The sequence below is a fragment of the Myxocyprinus asiaticus genome, chromosome 28 (assembly GCF_019703515.2).
Source record: "Myxocyprinus asiaticus isolate MX2 ecotype Aquarium Trade chromosome 28, UBuf_Myxa_2, whole genome shotgun sequence".
NCBI classification, from domain to species: domain Eukaryota; kingdom Metazoa; phylum Chordata; class Actinopteri; order Cypriniformes; family Catostomidae; genus Myxocyprinus; species Myxocyprinus asiaticus.
In genome coordinates, this window is record NC_059371.1 from 10,431,900 (window position 1) to 10,458,994 (window position 27,095).

Below are 27,095 nucleotides of genomic sequence, written 5' to 3' on the forward strand. Positions count from 1 at the left end.
GTTGTGCTGTACTGATAGACTGAACACAGGGGCAGGTGAATGCTCTGACATCGCAATCCACATATATCTTCTCCCTCGTAACAAATATTATCCATGACGTACAAATTAAACATTAAACATGATTGTCTCTAGAGGGCAAAATGCAACTGTCATACCCACAGGTCAGATACGGTGAAACGGGAGTGTTTTTGCCTGTCAGTCACTGATGCTCTATGACAGTTTGGGCACACTAAGATGGCCGCTCAAACACTTCCGGTGGCTTCACCTCCTGTTGGCATTTTAACATTGCGTCAACGATCCAGTTCTATATGTATATCATTGGTTAGAACTCCATTGAGGATGTGGAACATTGGATGCGACATAGAACACATCCGCTCACATGCAATGCCATTAGGGTTTAGTGTGCAGTGATAATATGGGAATCTTCCTGGTTGCACTTTTGACTCAGTTAATGTATTAATGATGCCTTGGATCTGGTAGCAGAGAATGATCACTCAAAGAGAGAGCAGAAAGAGAGAAACAAGGAGAGACCAGCTGGTCCAGTACATAAGGGCAGTATTCCCCCTCTTGATTTCTCTCGTTCTATCTCTCTCTCCTTCTTTCAGTCTCTTGTAGAGGGAAGATTAAAGCTTTGAGCAACAAGACATTCTGCGAGTCCCACGCTACCCTGGCCCGCAGCCAGACTGCTCAGAGAGAGAGAGAGAGAGAGAGAGAGACAGACAGACAGAAAGAGAGTTTGTGGGTTGAGAGGCAACAGAGATCCTGAGAACATCTTTCAGTCTTAAAGCGAGAGTGATAGGAGATGGAAAGAGAAAGAGGATTGGACAGATTGAGACAAAAAAAAAAAAAGAGAGAGCGGGACATTTTGATCAGGTTACACCCTCGGTGGCTGTCATTCAACTTAACCCTCCGTTCATTCTTTTATCGGTCTCTCTTTTATTTCTTTCGCACACAGTAAGCCTTTCTAAGAGCCTTGCTTCAAAACAAAGAATTTGAAGAGACAGCTCAGCGTGGGCTCTTAATAATGCAGCTCCAGCCCGGCCTCAGTTAATTACACTGTGTGATACTTCACACTTGATCCAGAGTGCTGAAGTAATGGCCACTGTATTTGTTTGAGGTTGAAATGCAAGGCTAAAATATACTGTATTTACTAAGATAATATTTATAGTAGTCATTTAGCGGATGGTTTTTACAGGACACTTATTACAGGGACAATCAACCTGGAGTTATCCTGAGGTTAAGTGTTTTGTTCAAAGCACAATGGTAATAGTTCATGACTTGACCCTTGCAGGATTCAACCTTTTTTGTTACCAGTCTTGATCTTTAAGCACTAAGCAACACAGTTATTATTTATAAGTTTTACATTTGATTCTTTTGTGAATTTCTGTTTAAATCTTGCAATTTTTGGTTGTTCATTGTCCTCTAGTGAGGCCTACGGCTCTATTTTCATGATCGTGCTAAGTGCAGCGCTACACGCTACAACAGTGGGTTACATCGTATCCAATTTTCTTGAGATCGCTAATTCTAAGAGCAATTTTTGTGCCAGCACAAGTGCAAGTGGGCGTGGATGGGAGTGTTTGCGTTATCTGTGGGTGTGTGCACGCAAACTGTTGGTGTATTGTATGTCAATGAAGTGGCGCAAAGCACAATTTTCAATTTTCATGAGAAATAGGTCATTGCGCTAAGACTTTCTAGAACCACATCTTATCTTAGTTCAAAGTTTAAACTCAGTCCCTGCATTTGCAATTTGGAGATTCCACCAGCAGGTGATAATAAAGTTCATGACCAAACTTTGAAAATATAGTGGAACATCAAATTATGTCCCTGCCAATCACTGTTGTAGACATTTTATGAAACAAAAAATTTGAGATTTGTGTTAAACTATCTATAGGTCATGGTTTATTTCACAATTATCATTATGTTTATATTTACAGTTGTATTTATGATCTAATTTATATTGGTATTTTTCCACCTATTGTCATAAAGTGATTTTTAATTCACTGCAAAAGGAGCCGGTGGAAGAAGTTGGAGAGAGTGAAATGTTTGGATTTGGGAAGATGGTTATATATGGTTTTTTTTTTTTTTTTTTACCACTTCATTATTTTGATTACATTTTCATTTCGATTAAAGTGTAATTTAAATTTTGAAATATTTTTGTTTAATTTTTTTTGTGTTTCAATAAATTAATTTTAATTTTAAAGCAAAAATGACTGACAAATCCACAGCCTAACCTGGAAGGTCGATACAATCACTGCTAATACTAGCCATGATTTCTGTTTCAGTTGATCAAAATTATTAATAATACATGCATTCTATAATTTAATGGAGTCTGCTCCCAAATTCCGATGAGAAGCACATTTTCCATGCTTATAAAAGGAGGGTGTCACTCACATATAAATGTGCCAGACATTCATCAAGAATGCGGTTAATGCACAAAAGAATGTAAGTCCATATGTCTATTTTTGTAATTCATTGCATATATTCCATTTACAATACCAACTTCTTATAAATGTGCTGTCTTTGTTTATATCGCTGGTGTTTGACAGGAAATTAACTACATAAAAGGACGCAGATGGTAAAATAGCCAGAGAAAAAACTCAGAATTAAATTGCACTTGACTCAGCCCGTTAGCAATTTGCGTGTGCAGTTTCGCCAAACCCACTTGCGCCTAGACTTAGCGCTTGCTTGCATGAAAATACTAAAATTTCGTGGCCATGCCCACTGACATATTATGTGCGCATAATATATTGCATAACACTGTGCTTAGTGCTCTTAAAATAAGGCCCTTAATCTTGTTGTGTAGTTAACTGCAGTTTTTTTTTTCTCTAAAGACAGCATGAAACTGCATTTGCAACACATATAACATCTATAATGTGATGTATTTCAAGATTAAACAAAATATTTAGCAGCTAACAATGTAAGGCTATGTTAGGATTTGATATAATTTGTCATCATTTTTCCTTGCCTGTCATTAATCATTACATTAATCAGTGTATGCATATACTGTACTTTTGTCTGTCTTTGGGCCTGTGTCATCCATCCATGAGTAACGTTAAGTAGGTGGTTGTTGTGCTGTTCAGCATCAGCATAACCACATCACAGATGTACTCAACAGCAAACATTCTTGCTGTTTTTTGGAGAATTCAATGCTTGTCTCCTGTTGAGTTGAGGTGCTTTCACACTGAGATTAATTAAATCACTAAAATTGTTGTAATGTTTGTGTCAAGTAAGCATTCCTTCTCTGCTACAGTATGTAACGTTATCAAGTGGCTTCTTGTACTGTGAGGAGTATTTAATTTGTGCTTTTATGCGAGTGAGATGAGTAAAGAGGGCTGCTGGATATTTATTTGCACATGTATTTTTGCTACAAGTATATTACAAATGGACACCTGAAGCAACTTCTCTTTTTATAATGTCTGGATAATATAACACAAGGTATAGTGATATACACCAATCAGCCTCAACATTAAAACCGCCTGCCTAATATTGTGTAGCTCCTCCTCGTGCCGCCAAAACAGCACCAACCCGCATCTCAGAATAGCATTCTGACATGATATTCTTCTCACCACAATTGTACAGAGCGGTTATCTGAGTTACCGTAGACTTTGTCAGTTTGAACCAGTCTGGCCATTCTCTGTTGACCTCTCTCATCAACAAGTCATTTCCATCCACAGAACTGCTGTTCACTGGATGTTTTTTGTTTTTGGCACCATTTGGAGTAAATTCTAGAGACTGTTGTGTGTGAAAATCCCAGGAGATCAGCAGTTACAGAAATACTTAAACCAGCCCATCTGGCACCAACAATCATGCCACGCTCCAAATCACTGAGATCACATTTTTCCCCATTCTGATGGTTTATGTGAACACAAGCTCCTGACCTGTATCTGCTTTATTTTATACACTGCACTGCTGCCACACGATTGGCTGATTAAATAAACGCATGGATGGTTGTTGGTGCCAGACGAGCTGGTTTGAGTGTTCCTGTAACTGCTGACCTCCGTACAAACAAAACAAAAAAAAGCTTTGGATTGTTGTTGTACGATTTGTCAGACTCCATGTGAATAGCGCCATAGGAATATATTGTTGTCATTCAAAAGCTCATACGAAACAAACAGTCACACCTAAAAAACTGACTTGGTGTGAACAGGCCTATAAGCACCAGTATCAGCATCATGGTGCCCAAAGTTCAAACAGTTTCAACTTTGACCCTGCTGCTGCTGACCATTCGAAGTTTCAGCCAATGATTACCGGGTAATTTGCTTGTATGCAAAGTATGTCTTCGGAATGACAGGTACAACTTTACACCGTAGTGGTTTTTACACACAGGTCATGTGTGTACAGGGAATACGAAGGAAACAACTTGTTTAGCATGATGTTCATTTGTCTCAGGAATAGACTAAACACTGCTGGTTTACTTTAGTCACCCAAAACATTGTTTTGCCTTGAGTGGAGCATGCCATATGACACCTCTACATCTTTTTTTCACTCTATTTTGTGGTTGTGGTTCCATCAGATGGAGGGTGGGAATATTCTAGAATGGCTGAAAGAATGTGGCATTAAAGTTGCTGGGCCTCACCAGCTGTCTACCAAAACTGTTTGCCCCAGGAGATGGCATTGTGAAAAGGGCTGGAGTTCAGAGGCCTTGATACCCTGTCCTTTTTAGAGGAGGGGAAAAAAAGTTTATTATATGATGTATTTGCTGGGCCAACCACCCAGACTTTTTTTTTTTTTTTTTTTTATTTCTTCCCTGTCTCACTCAATGTCAGGATGTTTTGTGGGGGTGTGGCCTCCTCCTGCCTTCTATGGGTGTCTGAGGTGTGTTGTGGGGGGAGGGGGTTGACAGATTTTCAGCCTGTATGGGCTTTAAGAACAGCCGTTAAAACATTAGCACTATTTGTATGCAAAACAGCCCTTATATCACACCTATTCCCTTTCATTCCCCTCCATTTCTCTCAGTATCTGAAGTGTCCAAACCACCATTCTTTATCTCCAAGAGGCTGATGATGAAAGTGTGTTCAGCTCACAAATGCACAAGACACTCAAAGCTCATGAGAGAGAGGGAGGGTGCATCAAGGGGATGGGAGATGTAGAGAAGAGAGTCAACCTAGACAAATGAACAATCCTTACAGTACAGTAGTGCACTGTGATTTCAGAAATTTTTGAGATTTTGCCATTCAAACACCTGTTAATACTATGGTGTTTATTTGCTTATTTGCTTGTTAATACTGTGGTGTTTATCAGTGGGAAGAGCTGCTTTACCAAATTTACACAAGAATGCGACAAAGAAACATGGATTAATGTGAAAATACAGTGCGGGACCCAAACAAGTCAAGCCAAGGAAGAACTTGTTATTAAGGGGTGATGTTAGACACAACGTGAAGGGGAGTTGACATTGTTTATGCTCTTCGAGCAAAATCACTAATTGTCATATCAGTATAAAACTCAACTGATGCCATATAAAGGGGCTGTTTAGACTAAATGCGTTCTTGCGTTAAAAAAAGCTAGACGCAGCACAAATGAAGTTTAAATGGATACTTCACCAGAAAACTTTAATTCTCTCATCATTTACTCATCCTCATGCTTTCCCAAATGATTTGAGAAGATTTTTAGAAGAAAATCAAAGATATAAAAACCACATAAAGGCAGCATAAAAGTAATCCATAAGACTCCAGTGTTTAAACCCATATCTTTGGAAGCGATATGATAGGTGTGGGTGAGAAGCAAATACATTTTTAAGTAATTGTTTTCTAATAAATTTTCCTCCCTGCCCAGTAGTTGGCGATACGCACAAAGAATGCAAATCGCTAAAAACAAAAGAATGTGAAAGTGGTTGGAAAAAAGGACTGAAATATTGATCTGTTTCTCACCCACACCTATCATATTTCTTCAGAAGACATGGATTGAGAACCACTGGAGTCTTATGGATTACTTTTATGCTGACTTTATGTGATTTTTGTAGCTACAAAGGTCTGATCACCATTCACTTGCATTGTATGGACCAACAGAGCTGTTGTTTGTGATAAACATAAAAAAATCTTTGTTTGTGTTCTGAAGAAGAAAGAAAGTCATACACATCTGGGATGACATGAGGGTGAGTAAGTGATGAGAGAATTTTCATTTTTGGGTGAACTATTCCTTTAAGTTCTTGTAACTGGACACGGTGTCTTAAAAACTTGGCACTCCTGAGCAAGACACTGAAAAAACAACAAGACTAGACACCATGATCAAATACGTCCATCCGGCGCATGTTTACATGGAAAAACAATAAAAAAAAGCGCAGGCTTACACAAAAACACATTTAACTAATAAAATAATATTAATTGTATTATTGTTTTTATAAACTCAAGTGATTCATAATATAAAGTTGTTTTTCACTGGTGTCAGACTGATCATTAATATGAATAATCTTATCTTTTGGTTTGCATCCATCTATTTCTAAATAAAAACAGAATATTGGTAAAGTAGTCATTCACTAGGTTATCCAAAAAAGTAGGAATTACCACATGGTTAATGTATTATATTGTGTATATATACAGTATTTTATATATATATATATATACACTCACCTGCCACTTTATTAGGTACACCAGTACATCTACTTATTCATGCAGTTATCTAATCAGCCAATCGTGTGGCAGCAGTGCAATGTATAAAATCATGCAGATACGGGTTAGGAGCTTCAGTTAATGTTCACATAAACCATCAGAATGGGGGAAAACTGTGATCTCAGTGATTTCCACCGTGGCATGATTGTTGGTGCCAGACGGGCTGGTTTGAGTATTTCTGTAACTGCTGATCTCCTGGGATTTTCACACACAGCAGTCTCTAGAATTTACTCAGAATGATCGGTATATATACTGTCATGATATAAATTATATATATAAATCATAAACTTTCAGCATAAATTACTCTATTGTGTTTACAGTCATGATATAAAATTACTCATACTCATTTTGGGCATAGCACCCCTATAGTAAACAGTGATGTAGGTATAAAGCAGAGGACTGATAAAAAAGATGGTAGACATTTCCAAGGGGGCATAGCGGAAGATAGATAAAAGAATGGCAGGAAAACAGAGGGTATGTCAGAAAGAGGTGAGACAGACTCTTATGAAATGTCTGAACTGCTTGTCAAACATGTTTTCACAGCTTAATAGACACAAGAGTCATCAGGGTACAATAGCAGCTATAAATCTTGCCATCTTTGTGATTCACATATTGTGTCTTAGAGTAAAAGACAGACTCTCACAGACCCACCTGTTCCTGTCAGTTCTGATATTGGGAGACTTGGCTTTAGCGACAATGTCCAGGCCATTGTGCGTTTAGCTTAGTTTTTAAATATCATTAAGTGTTCTCACCATTTGTAGGTGGAATTAAGTTAAGGCACATGTCTAAGCCATTTCTCCAGTTTTTAGAAATTTAAAAATGCAAATATTACAGATGTACTAGCTTTATGTGCAGGTTCATTTAGCTGTATTGATATTCATATTAACGCTGGGCACCTAGCTTTAGACATTAAAAAACCTATCCTGGCATGTAAAAATCTCTAAAAGTTTGACCTTGTGAAACATTGAACTTAGCTCTCACAGCTTCAGTTTTTGAAACAATGGACATGCACCACCACCCCCCATTAGTATGAGTTATAGTTCTGAAGAGCCCTGAAGCCTCTAAGTGTCTGTTTTTGATGTCTGTCTCTCAAGCTTGAGTTCAGTCCTCTAAACCCTCCGTCACCTGTTTGCAATAAATCTCATCCTGTGTATCTGAATATCAGACCTGTGTAACCGTGAAAGGTTGTTCAGCCAAATAATGAATCATGTTCACAAGAAGATACAAGGGAGGAACCTGGTGAATTTTTTTTTAAAGCATTTCCTTAGTTGAATGAAAGCGATCGATTGCACACAGCATTAGCTATAGTCGCTTGAAGATTTCACTCCAATTTTGCTGTATGATATTTCATCTGCCGGAACGTGGATGTCAGATTCCATTTACATTAAATGTTGGTTTTCAACCAGTTTTCAACCAGTTTTCAGGTCGGGGAATTCTCCGGCATGTGACTTGTGACAAAACTTGGACAAATACCAGCCACTACTGTTAATCAGATCTATGGTGAACCTTTAGCAAATATCTGTCACTACTGGTAATGAGTTCTATGGTGAACATTTGGCCAATACCTGCCACTACTGACAGACAGTTTTACTGCTAAATTTGGACAAATATCTGCCACTACTGGTAATGAGTTCTATGGTGAACCTTTGGCCAATACCTGCCACTACTGACAGACAGTTTTATGACAAAACTTGGACAGATATCTGCCACTACTGACAGACAGATCGATAGTGATTCTTTTGCAAATACCTCCCACTACTGGTAAACAGTTCTATGGGGATGCTTTGTCAAATACTGTATCTCCCACTAATGGCATACATTTTTATTGCAAACCTTTGGCAATTACCTGCCACTACTAGTAAACAGATTTGGAAAACCTAAGCAGTTGTGGCAACAATGGAAAATCTTTTAATTGAAGAAAATGTACTTTTTCATATTATTTATATTTTGTGAATGGATAAAAAAAAAAATTTGAAAAACTTTCAACCAAAATGTTTGAATGTCTGCAAAGCCATATACACCCCTACCTTAGTATGTTTTCAGATACTTCAACCCAAATACACTGATGCATACAACCTTGCAGTTAAGCACACACATATAAACACAAAGTCCTACTCTTTCTAAATATGTTCGGCCATAAACGCAGAGACCATAGAGAACAAGAGAATTTGCATAAATCCCTTATGAGAGCATTTTATGCTTAGGACTCTGATACAACTCACAAGACTCTATTAACAAGCCAAACTTTGCCTCCCCTCAAGCTCTTAGAATTCTGGAAAACCAAAATTAATTTGAAAGAAAACACTTAATTCTCCACTGCATTGGGTCTCTCAGTGGCCTTTTTTGTCATTTCATTTAATAACTCTGCCATTGTTCAGTAATATTATCTATTTATGTTCTTTGACAGGTCTTCCCATCAGCACTTACGCTAAGTATTGCTACCGTAAGCTGCAGAAAGTGGCCATTACTGGGGGCAAAAAGGTAAGAGAGGCAGAATTAAACCACACAGCAAAACTAAATCTTCATCAAAAAATCTTTGACCATTAATAGATGTTGCCCCTCACCTCTGTTCTGAATTGGGCGTTGTTGAAACGTTAAAGGGAGGCATTGGTCACATGATTTAACCAGACACAGAAGTTGGATGATACTATCATGTGATGACAAATGAGAATTGAAAAACAGGATTAATGTTTATTTATAGATGCCAGCAATGCTGTTAGATCATACCCAGGAGTCTCAGAATGGCCAAAAGAAGCAGTATATAGTGCAGCCATCTTAATTTGGTCATATCTGTTAGCAATCAGAGCACCTGGTCTTTATGAACACACCATGAGAAGTACTAATGTGCTAACACAACTAAGAAACTAAAGTTACAAAAACCCCTTAGGCCCCTCTATAACCCTTATACATGAGTTACAGATACACACACATACACACATCACTGGGAACAACACTGGCAGTAGCTCTATCCCCTCGTTCTTTGTCCTTTTACCTGCCCCACCCTGTAATCAGCCATCCCACAACTGTCTCTGGGTTAATTTCCCTTGTTCCATCTTTAGGGTCTGAGAAATCCCACTCTGGAGGAGATTGATCATGGACGGAATGTCATTGTGACGCCGTCTCTGTTCGGCAGCGCTCTGGAGGAGATCATGGAGAGACAGAGTGAGCTTTTCCCAGAGAGAAAACTGCCCTGGGTGCAAGTGGAGCTCTCGCAATACGTACTGGCCCTAGATGGAGCCCAAACAGAGGGCATTTTCAGGTGAGACATATAAATAGAAAGAGACAAGAGGCCCTATCATAACTGGGAAAGTGTTAAGCGTTTGATTTATTGCAAATTACAACATTATTTACTTTTAGTTTGAAGGGAAAGTTCTTGTAAGGCTAATTACTATGCACGTGGCCATACTGACATTTGAAAATGTATGACTGAAACTCCCTAAACGTGAACATACACTGAGAAACTCAGTTGCTACTAGTCTTCATGTAGCTGTATTGATTTGGGTGGTCTGTTCAGGGGATTTTCATTCAAACATTAATTTGTCTGTTTGACATTTTCTGTGTAAAGTTATAGTCAATTTTACAACTTCATTGCCATGATGATGTAATGTAAACAAACCCTAAAATGACTATAAAAATGACATTTTAAACAACTTTACAGCTCAAATAATACATGAGTTTTAACAGAAGAATTAATGTAAGTGCTTTTATCAAATTATAAGCTTCACATTTCTGCCTTTAAACCCTCCAAACATTTGCCCCATTCACTTCCATTGTAAGTGCCTCAATGTAACCTCGACTTTGGCTCTTTCTTTTTTATTTTTTTTTTAAAGAAAAGAAGGAACGCATCGAAATACATTTTTGTGGCGATCAATATTCTGCAACAAATGCTGTCGATTGAGCTTAACTTGTATTGAACCTGGAATATTCCTTTAATCACTCAATACAATTGTCTGAAGTCTGAACTTGAATTGATTCACCTGAGAGAGAAACGAGCCAAAACTAGAGTGTTGATTTCACTTTCTCATCCCCTCTTTCATTATCTGTTTTATGACATCCCACTCAGTCCATTATGGACGTAAATTCTTTTCCTGACGGTTTATTTTTCTTCCCCTTGTTGCCAGGATGTGCCCTGTTATTAATGGCCCTCTGTTGAGTTTTTCTTGCTTTTGAATGTGAGAGACTTCCTGTAAACACTTTGTCTTGTCAGTCCCCATGTGTAAGAAATTCTTCACAGGAGGAAGTGTTCAGCTCTTCCACTAACATACATTCTGAGCTGTAATATTTCATTAAATCTTAAGGGATATTACACAGCAAAGCAGTCACGATTACATTTTAATGAAATATGGTATGAGACTGTCAAATTGTCTCCACCTTGTGGGAGACTGTTAAAGCACACTATTCAAGCTATTGATGTCTTAAACGCTCATGCCCTCATGAAATGAAGTTAATAATTGTTCAGGAACAGGTTATGGTAAATGAAATGCTGTATGTGAGAAATGTGAATGATGGGCTCTTCTCCTGATGTCGTCATCCTGTAGAGTACCGGGGGACATTGATGAGGTGAATGCTCTCAAGCTACAGGTGGACCTGTGGAATATTCCAGAAAACCTCTCTGATCCCAACATCCCAGGTGAGAATATAAACATGATACAAAAACATTCACATTTATGTCAGTAAATACGTGATTCGGCATGAAAAATGAGAACGCAAAGCGTCTGTACTTTTACAATATAGAAATTGCGCATATCTGTATCTGTGAGAGAGTGAAGACTCTAAGTTTGTCATGAATTACTAGCAAAATGCCTAATATTTTGGTAGAAATTGAATGGAAAGCAAATGAAGTAAACTTTTCAACTATTTTTGATTTTACACGACCTCATTATGTTGAATATTTAAGTCTGATAGTGGCTTCCTGTTATCATATTGGAAACAGATATTAGAGATCCACAGATGTATCGGCCAAACATCAGCAACTGCCTGCACTGTCGGACTTTGGCTGATTGTTTTAACCCTTGTGCTATGTTCCTTGTTGGCTACCGCTCCTTGTGTTCCCGGGTCAAAATGACCGACCCATTTAAATGGTTAATGAATCTCACATAATCCATATATTATCACTAAATACTGCATTAGATATTTTTTCAACTTGATTTCTAGTAACTAGAACAGGTTTTGTACCTCTTTTTGGAATTTATTGATAATAGGGCTAAATTATCTGAGCTAATGCAACTCAATTTTGCCGTTAAAAAGGTGTTTTTTTATAATTTTTTTACTATATTAAATTCCATACATTCAATTTTTTGTCCTGTTTATCACACAACTTTGTTTTAATGGTTAACCAGGTATTCTATTTTTTTAAACTCTTTTATTTTGTAGAAAATGGCAGAAAGTCATACTTGTGGTGTTCCCGGTCCAAATTGACCAGTCCATTAAAATGGATATAAATCATTATGAATATATTTTCACTCGATATTGCATTAGATTTTTGATTTATAGTAATTACAGCAGGTTTTGTTCTTCTTTTTGGAACTTTGGACATAGAATAACATTATTAATTTATTATTTTTACTATATAAAAAAACATTCACAAAATTCTTATTGGTAAAAATAATTAAAAAAAGTTTCAGAGCTTGCCTAGGAAACCAAAGGGTGTGTGTAAGAGGGGGGGGGTGTGTGTGGGAGTGTGTACTCATGTCCAAGGACTTTATGAATGCGTTTTCAAAAAGCTCCATTTTCACGGACAAAAACGCCATCTCAGTGTGGGTGTAAGGCCAAAACTGAGAGAAAAAGATGCGTTTTCAAACAAAAACTTATTAGTGTGGACAAGGCCTATGTGTGCAAGTACATCATCAGATGGTTGGACAGGTTCCTGAACACTCATTTTACCTTTTTTTTTTTGTAACCCTACCCATTAATTTCCAGATGGGAACACAACAGGTGTGACAAAGCGAAATAAAACCAATAAAATGTCAAGAAAATGGGGGGCGCTAGAGAGCACCATATGGATTAGACTTTTTTTTATTTTTTTTTAGCTCTTCTCATCCCTGGATTATTCTTTCATTTCACCAATAATTTTGTAGTTAAACATTGCTCGTTACCTTTTTTTATGGTCGCAGACGGCATGACAAAGACAAAAAACAAGAAAGGAGGCAATTTAGTGGAGGAAACAGCCGTACAACATGCCTGCCAGTCAGACGGAGAACAGGCTGTCGCTAACACCGCCGACTCTGTCAATTTCGCTGACATCATGGAGGCTATCAAAACAATGAACAGCTCGATGAATGAAAAATTTGACAAAAAAGCAGAGAACGGCCGCCCGAAAAACGCAAAATCTCATCCTCAGACCATGGTGGCCAGACTGCATCATTATCCGGACAAAGAGAAGATTCTGTGACTTGCACGGCTACTTTCTCAGACAACGGAGCACGCGTACTCATCTTTCCGGACTTCACCTCTGATGTTTTGAAGCAGTGCCAGGCTTTCAATGCCGTATGGAAAAGACTCAAGGAGGCTAATGTACGACATGGGCTGCTTTTTCCTGCTCGCCTCATCGTGACACAACTCACCTAAACATATTTCTGACTCTGCTGAGAAGGCTCAAGCTTTTGTTGACTCTATCACTGTTGAGGGTAGCATTATGCAACCTGTATAACTTTGCTGTTCTAGCGGTTGGAAGCTAATGGTTTAGCAGGACGTACTAGTGGACTTGAAATTTCTTATCCTTTTATGTCTGCCGAAGTCTGTGAGTTTATTTCCATAGCTGGAACGGATCAGTTTGGTCTGCGTTTGCCTGTTCACTTTTTTACCTATCTTTTTCTAAGAACATAATGCTGGACACAGTGTAATTCTGTGTTTTATTTATTTGATGACTTAGCTGAGCAGTTTTTCTTAATGCTAATATTAATGTTCGAAGGTATAAGAAGCACAGTTCAGTCCTAGTTGGTTTTTCCCTTCTCTTTTTCATTCTGTTTTATTTTCTCTGGAAAGCTATTACTCCTTATGCTGCCTGTGAGCACAGTCTCACACCCCACACCTGCTCTGACCTTCACAGCAAACAAACATTTACACCTCCTGCAACCCTCCTCCTCACCTCTCCTGCTACTCTACCTGCACTTAAGATCTTTGAAGAGGATGTGTGCCGGGTCTTCCGTATACAGAAGACAAGAAAACACAGGGCCCAGATGGTGTTTCACCCACTTGTCAAAAATCCTGTGCTGACCAGCTGGCCCCCATCTGTCAGTGGATCACCAGCTTTCTGACAGACAGGCAGCAGCTAGTTCACCTCCAGCACATGTACAGTCAGCACTGGTGCCCCCCAGGGATGTGTACTCTCCCCACTACTCTTCTCCCTGTACACAAATGACTGCACCACCAAGGACCCCTCTGTCAAGCCCCTGAAGTTTGCAGACGACACTACTGTCATCGGCCTCATCCAAGATGCCAATGCAGTCAAAACAACCTAGAGCTGAACACTCTTAAATCAGTGGAGATGGCAGTGGAACACCCCAACATTATCCCCGCTCACAATTCTGAACAGCACTGTGGCAGCAGTGGAGTCATTCAGGTTCCTGGGCACTACCATCTCACAGGACCTGAAATGGGAGACACACATTGACTGGCCCAGCAGAGGTTGTACATCCTTCGCCAGCTGAGGAAGTTCAACCTGCCACAGGTGCTGCTGATACAGTTCTACTCAGCAGTCATTGAGTCTGTCCATTGCACTTCTATAACTGTCTGGCTTGGTTCAGCTACCAAGTCAGACATCAGAAGACTTCAAAGGATAGTTTGGACTGCTGAAATGATTATTGGCGCTACTCTACCCAGCCTGCTGGAATTGTATACATCCAGAGTGATGAAAAGGACTGGTAAAATCACTCTTGACCCCATTCACCCAGCACACTTCCTTTTCGAACTGTTGCCCTCTGGCTGGCGCTACAGAGTACTGAGCACCAGAGCAGCCAGGCACAGGAACAGTTTTTTTCCCTCAGGCTATCCATCTCATAAACAGTTAAAACTGCCCCCAAATACTTTCCTTTTGTCAATACAACCATGTGCAGTATTCAATCCATCCATTCCTACATATATCCATATTTCATTTATATGAATATATATTTATATTCTTTAACATATCCTACATTTCATCACCTGCACATAACTGTATATCTGTAAAATATATCTGTATATAAAATATAAACAACATTATTGCTCTATTGTATATTTCTCTTTTTTCATCTGTGACATCTTATTGTTTTTATTTTTATGTCACTATATATGTTTAAATGTATATGTTTGTATGTATGTATTTACGGTTGCATTTGCACTGGAAGCTTCTGTCACCATGACAAATTCCTTGTGTGTGTGTGTGTGTGTGTGTGTGTGTAAGCATACTTGGCAATAAAGCTCATTCTGATTCTGATTATAACCCCACAGTTTATATAGGGGGGTGGTTCCACTTGGTTTGGGGAAGCGGTCGGGAGGGGGTGGGTTGGCTCGGTTTGTGTTCATTGTTGTTTGTTATCTTTGTTTACGCTTCGGCAGATCTGAGTAATTTTGTTTTTGCCTTTAATTCGGTGCATCTTGTTAAATGGCACATAATGTAACATTACCACGAGGTGGAAATACCACCATAGCCAGCTGGAATGTACTCATATTGGTATCATATTGAAGGTGTTCTCATATTTACAATTAATTCCAGCTGACATCATATTCCTACAAAAGACGCATATTAAGCATGGTGAACAGAAACATTTGGGTTTTAGTTGGGCTTCCCATGTATTCCAATCTACTTTCTCCTGTAGGGTAAGAGGGGTTGCAATATTATTCCGCAAATTGGCTTCGTTTAAACATATATCCATATAACTGACCCTAACGGCCGCTTCTTTCTCGTCACTGGCTTAATTGCCTCCAAACATTTCAGTCTTCTAAATCTTTATGCCCCTAACTTTGATGACCCGGCTTTTTTCCAAAAATAATTTAATCTTCCTCTGTATCTGATACTCATTTTATCATTGGCGGCAATTTCAACTGTGTATTGGACCCTGCTTTGGACAAATTTCCTATCCGATCAGACCCTCTTAATTCTACGTCGGTCATTAAACATCTCATCGAATCGTTGGATATTGATAATATTTGGAGGTTGCATCATCCTACAGATAAGGAGTACTGTTTCTTTTCTCAAGTTCATAAATTGTATTCAAGAATAGATTACTTTTTATAGATTCTAAATTATAAAACCCTATGTCTCTACAACTAAATACCACAATATCCTGATCTCCAATCACTATGTTGTTACAGTATCCTTTGATTTTGGCTGGACAAAGCCAAGTTACTACTGGAGATTTAATACTCTTCTTCTTTCAGATGCTCAATTTTGCCAGCATACTTTTGATTCGATGACCGAGTTTATCGAGCTTAACGATAGGGGAGATGTGTCGGACTCAGTACTATGGGACATTTTTAAAGTTGTGATGAGGGGGCATATAATTTCCTATGAGTCTGCCGTAATGAAACAGCGACAAAGACGCTTGACTGAGATAGATTCTCGAATTGGAAAAATTATACAGGGACACCGCAGCCTCTAGCGTCCTAAATTATATAATGTTGCTGAAATATGAAAACAATAAGATCACCTCTGATCAGGTGAGCAAGATGTTGTTAAAAGTTAAACAGAAACACTTTGAGATAGGGGATAAACCAGATAAATTACTAGCCTGGCAATTAAGGGGTTCATATGCCAGTAGATCGATTCATCAAATTGCTGATAAGAATGGAAAAAAAATATTGACTAATACAAAGGATATTAATAATCGTTTTATGGAATTTTATGCAGATTTGTATGAATCTAAGACTTCCAGATCACCTGAGGCAGTCCTTGACTTCCTTCACTCTCTCCCCCTTCCTAAACTAAGCGAAGCTGATCAGGAGGTGCTGAATTCTGATATTACTATTTAAGAGATATTGGATGCATTTAAGGCCTTCCCTAACGGGAAGGAACCGGTACCCAATGGTTTTTGTATAGAATTTTATACAAAATAATTAATAAATTGCACGCCTTATGTTGCATATGTTCAATCATTCCTTTGATAAACAGAAATTTCCTCCATCTCTTTACTCCACATACATTTCCTTACTTCTTAAGAAAGGCAAAGTTGAGACCGAATGTGTCTTTTCGTCCAATTGCTCTTCTTAATACAGACTTAAAAGTGTTCACTAAAATTCCGGCAACTAGATTAAACAATTGTATTTCAACTATTATCCATCCCGATCAAGTAGGCTTTGTCCCTAAAATATTTTCTTTTTTTAATGTCAGATGTCTAATGATTATAATTTACTCAAAGCTTAAATCTCCCTCTAAATTAGCAATAATTTCCCTAGATGCTTTTGATCAAGTTATATTTTAACCACCATTAAAGAATTAAATTTAGGAGATAGATTTTTTTCCCTGGGTCAACGTATTCCCAGCCATGTGCATCAGTTCTAACTAATCTTGATAGATCACCACAAATTGAGTTGCACAGGGGCACACGGCAGGGATGCCTGCTTTCACCTCTGCTGATTGCCATTGCCATAGAACCATTGGCAATAGCCATAAGGCATCACCCACGGATTTTGCCCCTAAGCATAGGTCAGATAGAGCATACCATATCTCTTTATGCTGATGACGTTCTTCTATATCTTTCAGATACTGAATGCTCTATTCCTCTGTTGGATTTAATATAATCATTTAGTAGATTCTCTGGTTATTCCATTAATTAATTGGCAAAAAAGTTAATTTATGCCTATCAGCGATAACATAGATCCAGATTTCATGCAGAATTTGCCATTTAAAATTGCTGTGGATAAGATAAAATATCTTGGTGTGGTTGTCCCCAAGAATTCAAAGAACATATTTAAACTACATTTTTTAGTGATACTAGACAATTTAAGGTACGACATGGAGATCACTGTCTATATCAGTGATTGGCCACGTCAATGCAATTAAAATGGTGACCCTTCCAACATGTTTGTACCTTTTTCAAAGCTTACCCATTTTTTTGTTTTTTTAGAACTCTTGATTTCATTATTATGCCCTTCATTTGGGGCTTTAAAGCCCCTAGCATATCCAGGACACATGTATATAAACATGAGCACCTGGCAGGTCTGGGTTTACCCAACTTCCATCATTATTACTGTGCAGCAAACTGCAGATCTTTAATTTACTGGCGAGACTCCTTTCCAGTCGCTGTTCAAGCAGACACTCCTTCCTGGCTAGTGATAGAACAAAATGCCATTCACGCTTCTCTTTCTGCTCTGCTCTTTTCGGCACCTATACCAATTAAAGCGACCCTCAAAAACTTTTTTGTTCTTAACAACTCAGTCAAAATTTGGTACCAGGTCAGAAAGTTGCTTAAGTTACCAAGTACCTCTTCATTTACTCCTATCTGCCATAATCATGCGTTCAAACCCTCACTTTCAGATAAAGTTTTTATGGAGTGGCAGGGTAAAGGAATTGTTAGCATTAAAGATTTATATATTAATAATGCTTTTGCCTCATTCTCTCAACTTAGTAAGAAATGTGACCTCCCCTCATCTCACTTTTTCAGATATCTTCAAGTCAGAAACTATGTTCATATATATATATCCCAGATTTTGAATTTTTGTCTTTAGAGTGTAAAACATTTGATTTATTTTCAAATTCTCCAAATGATCCTGGCTTAGTTTCTTTATTTGTAGATGCTTTCAAGGATAAAACTGACTTTTCCTCCCTTTATTTAAAGAGTGCATGGGAAGACTGTTTAGGGATTCAGGTTTCTGAGGCTGATTGGGACAAATGCCTTTTATCTGTACATTCTTGTTCTTTCAACTCAAGACACCAGCTTATTCAGTATAGGGTATTACATAGACTTCATTATTATAAAATAAATCTTAACAAATTCTGTCCTTCTGTCTCCCCTACATGTGATAAGTTTAAAGTGGCTGAGGGGACCCTGGGACATCTTTTCTGGTTTAGTCCACAAATTCTGAGATTTTGGTCAGAAATTTTCCAGTTTTATGCTAAAGTTTACAATAATACCTGGTGGCTTAAAACCTGACCCAATTATTGCAATACTTGGTTGGTCAGATTCACTGGAGACCCTCAGTCCAAATATACGGGTACCTATTCAATATGGAATGATTGTGGAGTCACGGGATGCCATGCGAGGACGTGTGAACGGCGAGCTCTGCGCACTTTGCTAGTTTTAACACTTTTAATGATATAAACTGGTGAGATTCGATACACTCTGTTCCATAACTGTTTTAGAAGGACAATATGTCAAAGAATTCAAAATCCTGGGGCTCTTGAGACATTAAAAGACACTTGCATGCTCAAGCTGAAACTCCTGAGTGGGCCGTGAGCCAGGGAGCCGATTTGGTCAGAGAGATGCGGGAGATGCGGCAAGAGATGCTGGGCATGTCGGCAATGCTGACGAAGGTTGTTGCTGACTTGGAGGATCTTGCTGTGATGCGTCGATCGATCACTGCCATGGAGACAAAGTTCTCTAAGGTGGTTACAAAAGTGGGGGATGTCGAGAAATGGATCAATTATCTGGAGTCATCGGAGAGGGAATTATCTGGTAATCCGCTAGCGACCATTATTTAGATCTTATACTGCAGAACTGGCTCCACTTTTGTTAGACGTTTATACTGAATCATTAAAGAATGGAAAGCTTCCGCCAACCATGACACAAGCCCAGATCAGTCTGATACTTAAAAAGGACAAAGATCCAAGCGAGTGTAAGAGTTACCGTCCAATTTCCCTGATCCAGCTAGACGTTAAAATATTGTCAAAAATTTTGGCTAACCGATTGAGTAAAGTTATGACATCTCTTATACATATAGATCAGGTGGGGTTTATTCAGGCCGTAACTCTTCTGATAATATCAGGCATTTCATTAATGTCATGTGGGCAGTGGCGAATGATCAGACTCCGGTCGCTGCCATCTTGCTTGATACCGAAAAGCGTTTGATGTGGATGCCGAAAAGTGGCATAAATAAGGTAGAATGGGATTATCTTTTTAAGATTTTGGAAATGTACGGATTCGGGAATACTTTTATTGGGTGGATTAAGTTACTTTATAGACACCCTGTAGTGGCGGTTCAAATGAATGGATTAATTTCAGATTATTTCACTCTGGATAGGGGCACCCGGCAGGGTTACACTCTTTCCCCCTTATTGTTCTGTCTTGCCCTGGAACCATTAGCAGCCACGATATGAAAGGAGCATGATTTTCCAGGGGTGGTGGTGGGAGGTGTGGCACATAAGCTTTTGCTTTATGCAGATTATATTTTATTATTTGTCTCTGACCCCACTAGATCTAATGCCTTACCTCCACAGAATTATTAATTCCTTTTCTAAGTTCTCAGGATACAGAGTTAATTGGTCTAAATCCAAAGCTGTGGCTCTGACAGCATACTGCCCAGTAACGGCTTTTCAGCCAGGTGCTTTCCAGTGGCTCAAACAGGGCATTAAGTATTTGGATATTTTATTTCCAGCAAATTTGTGTGATTTAGTTTTGACCCTTTAATAAAAAGGTGTTCGAGTGAATTTATCTATGACATTTATCTATGACTGGAAAGGTTAATGTTATTAAAAATTAATTGTATTCCAAAATTCAACTACCTGCTACAATCTCTCCCTATAGATGTCCCCCTCTCTTATTTCAAGCAATTTGATAGCATAGCGAAGTCATTCATTTGGAATGGTAAACGTCCCAGATTACACTTCCGTAAATTACATAAGCCAGTTGACAAAGGTGGGCTAGGCCTACCCAAGATTTTGTTTTATTATTATGCATTCGGTCTCAGACATTTGGCTCATTGGTTGCTTCCACCTGAGGGAGCCCCTCCCTGGTTTTGTATTGAACAGGAAGTTCTTGCCCCTATCTCACTATTGCAATGCCTTTCTATCAAACTAACCGGAGAAGTTAGGTTACACCCCGTTATCTCGCATTTACATGCGGTATGGACAAAAGTGTCCAGAATGTTTAATTCAGACATTTATTTAAATGTTGCTTCGAGCTCATGGCTGAACCCAAAATTATGTATTGATAAGTCCCCTTTCTGCTGGACAGAGTGGATTGTGAGTTAGGTTAATACGCTCGGTGACCTATATGAGAGTGGAGTGTTGAGATCCTTTGAAAATATGGTTCAACATTTTGGGATTCCCAGGTCTCAATTCTTTAGATATTTACAACTGCGCCACCTGCTCTTTACTATTTTTGGGAGTAGCACACACACCCCTAAAGCGGCAGACACTCTGGGAGTGGTGATTACTGCCTTTGGATAAAGGTCATGAGGCATCAGTGTATTACTCTCTGCTAATTCATCTGGGGGACGGAGCTTCAACTTCTCTCAAGAGATTATGGGAGAAAGATTACATCTAGAGATGCAAGGGTTCGCCTTATGCAATTTAAGATTTTAAATTTATTCTATTGGACCCCGTCTAGATTGTATAGGCTTGGTCTTAAAGACACACCCACCTGCTGGCGATGCCAATCAGAAGATGGAGACACAACCCATGTTTTTTTGTGGTGTGTTAAGATCCAAGAATTTTGGTTGAGGGTTCAGAGTTTTATATGTGACGTATTGGGCACTCACATTTCATTTTGCCCCAGACTCTTTATTTTAGGCGATGGGGCGGTCATTAATATAGGAGATAAAAATATAAGAAATTGGGTTCTAGCCAGTGTTATGATCTGCAGATAGATTATCCTTAGGGGATGGAGGTCGGCTGGAGCGCCCTCATTTTGGGAGTGGTGCACGGAGATGGGCAGAGTGGCAGCATTTGAAGAAATGTCAGATAGAAGGCTAGGTAACCAGGGGGTATTTAATAGGAAGTGGGGCAGTTATTTGACCTTTTTGGAAGGCTCTCGGGGAGGGGCAGTGGAGAGGGATTTATATTTTTAAATGTGTGTGATTATTATTTATTTATTTATTTTAGTTTATATTTATATATATATATATATATATATATATATATATATATATATATATATATATATATATTAGGGATGTAACGGTATGAAATTTTCATGGTATGAAAACCATCACAAAAAATACCTCGGTATCACGGTATTATAGTGCTTATCTTATAAACCTTTAATTTTAGGTTTGGCACATGTCCGATAAACACACAGAAACATTTTTTAGTTATAACAAGTTCTTTAACTTAATTTTTTTGTTTCTTTAGAACACTTTGTTAATCACATAATATAAACATAAGATAATCATAAAACAAGTTTAAAAAAAGTTTAAAAAAAATAATAATAATTTTGCAATAAGTCAAATGGTTTTTAATATAATTGAAACATTTAAAATATATGTCAAATCAGATTCATACTCTATATCAAGTCAGGGTAAGTTGTGATGCAAAAAAGTAAGCATATTTATGTTATCTGTGCTGAGGCAGGAGTGTTGTTTTAAGCATAAACCTTGCTGAATTTTGATAAATTACCCTGATAACACAACATTATATTATATTGTGTAAATATATTGTGTAAATGAAATCAAGTTACTATATCTTGAGAAAAATACTTTTTGCAGTGTAATGAATGCATGTAATTTTAAAAAGTTTATGAAATCAAATTGAGCCAAACAAGATACATTTGTGACCTGCTCCAACAAAATAAGGATTTTCATTTTATTTAAAAAAAAATTTAAATCAGGAAATTCACAAAATAAATGTTATTTTGACAGTGTTTGCTATGACCACAAATCACTGTTTTTGCCTCAAGCTCGAGCAGCGTCACTGAGCAACACTCGCGGCCTGTGGGTGTATCATTGTATGTACATTATTACAAGTAGCACAAGTCGGCTCGTCATCTAACATGCGACATTTACCTCATCTAATGCCCATAATTCATTATTTGACTAGAACAATAAATTCGAGAGGAGTATATTGCCAAAATGTTAAATAAAATATTACATTTGTGCATTAATTTGTAAATGTGAATTATATATATTTTTCTTAATCTGTTATTGATGGCTGAGACTTTTCTCGTTCATTCAAAATGAGTTTTGGGGTCAAAATGACCCAAAATGATGGATCAGGTCACATTTGTAGGTAATATATTAATGTGTTACCACAGTAAATTTGACTTTCTGTGGGTTTTATTATTTTGCAAATACATCATTGCCTTGTTACAGATAAGCGCTTAGAAAGCAGAAGCACTAACGCAACGCAAGCTTATAAACCAATTCCAAATAATGGGTAACTGTTCTTGTAAACGTGTATTGCATCTGCTTATGTATTCTATGAGAGGGGATCTATATTTTTTAATTGATTACCAGACAATTCACAGAGGTTTTTGCTTACATTCATGTCCACAAATTCTGTGGGATGGTGCTCTATGTTTGAAGTGTTTCCCGACTGAGCTGACACTTTTCGCAATCAGGGTGTCTATCAATACTGATGTTGCCTCTTGTGTCTTTTAAATAACCGAAATACTCCCACACAGCGGACTTTAACCATTAGGTGGGGGAAAAGAGGCTCCTCCGAGTCCGACATTTGGTTCTACACAGCGCTTATGAGCTGCCGTCCTCTGGTCTGACAGAGTGACGTGACGTGTTGAATGCAACTTTCTCATCTTTCATTTAAATGTTGGGCCTCTCTTTTCTGCCTGGCTAACGGGACTCACTTCTACCTTACTTCTGGAAAGAGTTAGATATAATATCACTGGGAACATTGCCAAATTTGACATGATGTGGGAACCGGTTTTTAGTTATATGTTGAACCACAAGAACTAATTTTATTTTGTTTTTTGCATGTAACCGTTGTTTTCAGTAACTATTTACAGATTGTAGGAAAAGATGGTCTTGTATGTTATAACCTCCTTTTTTCTTGTTATTCACTTTTTACATTTCATTTTATATACAGCACAGATTGATGGTACATGAAGGGTTTGTCTGTCTAGTTGGATTATTGTCTGTTTTAGTGGTCTTTTTGATCTGTATTGTGATGTTCTGGGTTGTTGTCTGTCTTGGATTTTGTGAAAATAAAAATTATATTCAAAAATAAAAAAACGTTTTTTTAAAGAAAATGGTCCAATTTTTGGTGTGTTTTCAGATGCTTTCAGATACATATAACAATGTTAAGGAATTGTATTCCAGTTGGATTAAGTAAAAAAAAATATTTTTTTTAAATGGTGCGGGTCAATATGACTGGAACACAACATAAGGGTTAAAACAGCCGAATCAGGGCTGATTATTTCCTGTCAAGACGGAGTGTAAAAGCATGTCAGATAATTAGTCTGCATCTCATGCTGAGAGAAAGAAAATGTCACTTGTGGAACTACATTAAATTTGACAACAATGACAGCAGCGCCCTTAAAAAAACCTAAACTTGCCACAAATTCGCCACAGATAATTTTCACATGCAAATGACCTTTGCGGCAGACTTGCTGCAAATTGTCCATTGTTGCCAAAGGTTTGCCAGAGGTTCACCACTACCGGTGAAGAGCTGCAACTTCTGGCAAACATTTGCAGCAAATCACAAGCTCATTTGCATGTGAAAATAACAAGCGTAAAATTTGTGGCAAGTTTGCGGCTAATTTAGATTTTTTTGTAAAGGCTACCATAAAAATGTATACATTTGTAATTAATTATCAGTGATTTGAAACAAGGTGGCATAAAACAGCGGAACCACCAAACCATCGGTATCTGCATATGTTGTTCTAAATTATCAGATATCGGTATCGGCACACAAATTTTGTTTAGGTGCATCCCTAATAACCATATCGTTTTACAGTCTGATTTAAATTAATAAGTCAAGAAGATCATGTTAAAAGTTATACTTGATATTGCTTATGATTCATTTAGCACTGCCAATGGAAGGACAAGTCAAGTGTTGCACTGTGAGATACTATAGTATACTGCACATTTTGGCTAATATAGTTAATATAATTTGGATACTGTGCACAGAATGCATAATGCAAACTGCAAAAATATATATATATATCTATATATTTTTTTTTTTTTTTTTTTTTTTTTCTTAAGATTATTTTTATGGACTTTTGGCTTTAATGGGATAGGGAAAGTAGAGAGGTGACAGGAAATGAGAGGGAGAAGAGTGGGAATGTGATCGGTAAAGGACCTCATGAGCCGGAACTCTAACTCGGGTCACCCGCGATGCATCAGCACCACATTTCATGAGTGCAGCCCGCTAGGCTATGGATCTGACTGCAAACATAGTGTTAATTGCATGGTTAATATGCCATTCCCAGAGTCTGTCTCCTTGCAACACATGTGTACCACAGTAGATCTTTCTCTTTCTGTCTCCCAGCATCTCTGTTGAAGTTGTGGTACAGGGAGCTTGAGGAACCGGTAATTCCTCAGAGTTTCTATAAGCAGTGTATCAGTCACTATGAAGATCCTGATGCTGCCATCAGTGTGGTTCAGTCGCTGCCAGAGTTCAACAGACTAGTGCTCTGCTATTTCATCAACTTTTTACAGGTAATTCCCTGCAATGTTAACATAATTTATGAACAGTAATAACAAATATATAAATGCCATGTTTTGCTTGTCCCAGGTCTTTGCCCAGCCAGTGAATGTGAGTAGGACTAAGATGGATGTGAATAATTTGGCGATGGTCATGGCTCCGAACTGCCTCCGCTGTCAGTCAGATGATCCTCGAATCATATTTGAAAACACACGGAAAGAGATGTCCTTCCTCCGTATACTTATTGTCCACCTGGACACCAGCTTCATCAAGGGCTTAATCTGACTCCTCAGACTTGAATCCTCTGCTAGAACTGTGGAATGAATCATTCAGGAGATGATTCGAATCAGGGCATTCTTCTACTAAGAGAATCATTCACATCTTCAAGCATCACAATATTAGTTCCAATGACTTCTGGAATACACCTTAAATCTGGACTTTGCTCAGTGTGTGATCATCCTAAATGTAATCTTCATTAAAAACAAATGTCTCTCTTTTTGGAGAGTGTATGAACTGAATCAAAACACTGAATTTGATTCCATGTTGCAGAGATCAAAGACAGGCTTTGAAACAAAAACAAAAATGCATAACCTTTGTCTTTGGTTTGTCATTTTTTTTCTGTCTTTTATATTAATTAGATGGGAAATACATCCTATGGACAATCATAATCTATTCCTCTCTTTCCCAATACCATACATGCAATATGATCTGCAGTGTATTTCCTTAATTTAATATGGTATGAGTGTTCTAATTATTTAATAGCAACAATTCGTAATCTTAAGAAGGAGTGTGTGTGTGTGGGGGGGGGGGGGGGGGGATTATAGCCTTCAGTTTTGTCTACAAGCCTACAGTGAAGCTCAGGAGGTGACATTTCAGAGCAACGAATAGACCGGCTCGGAAATACTTAGCATAGTGGTCAATATTTGGGGTCTGGCACCCTATATGGTTCCTGAGAGTGTTTCTCTGTTTTGGAAAAAGACTATGCTGATGCAAAAGAGTATTGCGTAGTGCCAATGTAAACACACAACTATCCCCGTTTCCACATTGTAATTAGCCCCAAAGGGTACCATAAGCCAAAGATCAGTTACAGTTTTTCAGCCATCACAACTGTAGTTTCCCAATCATCTCTCCTTTTCCCATTTGGAAATGCAAAACTGAGCTTCTCTTGCCACTTGGCAAGTAATTTAGAGCTTGATGTGGGGAGTAATACAAGGACTTTATTTCCCGGTGTAAATTCCTGTAGCCGAGTACCCCTATTATACAGCCAGCTTTGACGTTCTTGAGCCAGGAGCAAATTCTCCTGTGTTAATTGCCCCAGTGTGTGGAGTTTTGTGCTCTGGTCAAGAACGTATTGAATTTCGTTTTTGCTGTTTGAAGGTCCCTCCTCCCAGTTTTCCCGTAGGACATCGAGCACGCTGCTTGGTCGACGCCCGTACAATAATTAAAATGGGGAGAACCTCTTGGAGGCTTGCGTGACCTCTCGTTCTGCAAATAATAGGGGCTCGAGCCACTTGTCCCAATTTTAATCGTCTTCATGCACAAACTTACAAATCATATTCTTTAGTGTCTGATTAAATCGTTCAACCAAGCCGTTCGTTTGGGGGTGGTAAATGCTGGTCCGAATCAGTTTAATCCCCAATAATTCATAAGGTTTGCGTAGTGTACATGACATAAACATCTTGCCCTGATCAGTGAGGATTCCTTTCGGAATCCCCACTCGGGAGATTATTCTGAAGAGTGCCTCCGCAACACTACGTGCTGAGATGTTGCACAGAAGCACTGCTTCCGGATATCTTGTTGCGTAGTCCACCAGAACCAACACAAAGCGATGCCCGCATGCCGTCCACTCTAATGGCCCGACGAGGTCCTATTCTTTCGAAGGGGACCTCGATCAATGGAAGGGGGCGCAATGGCACTCTTGGGGTGGCCGGCAGATTCACCAGCTGACATTCATGGCGAGTGCCATGTCTGGTTGTAGGCGTTGACCATCAATCACTCTCACTTGGTCAAAAGCGTGCCTAAGGGTCTTGTCTCGTGAC

The 27,095-nt window shown here is 38.4% G+C and overlaps 1 protein-coding gene across 1 annotated transcript in view; it reads left to right on the forward strand.

Annotated features, from left to right (window-relative positions):
* Nucleotides 1-25,816, forward strand: part of LOC127418653 (rho GTPase-activating protein 39-like) — a 133,746-nt gene extending 107,930 nt beyond the window's left edge. The window contains exons 6-10 of the mRNA XM_051659312.1: nucleotides 9,013-9,086; nucleotides 9,665-9,864; nucleotides 11,144-11,235; nucleotides 24,901-25,070; nucleotides 25,147-25,816. Of these exons, the coding sequence (XP_051515272.1) occupies nucleotides 9,013-9,086; nucleotides 9,665-9,864; nucleotides 11,144-11,235; nucleotides 24,901-25,070; nucleotides 25,147-25,341 (731 nt within the window). The 3' untranslated portion in view covers nucleotides 25,342-25,816. The remainder of the gene's footprint in view (nucleotides 1-9,012; nucleotides 9,087-9,664; nucleotides 9,865-11,143; nucleotides 11,236-24,900; nucleotides 25,071-25,146) is intronic.
* Nucleotides 25,817-27,095: the final 1,279 nt, after the last annotated feature.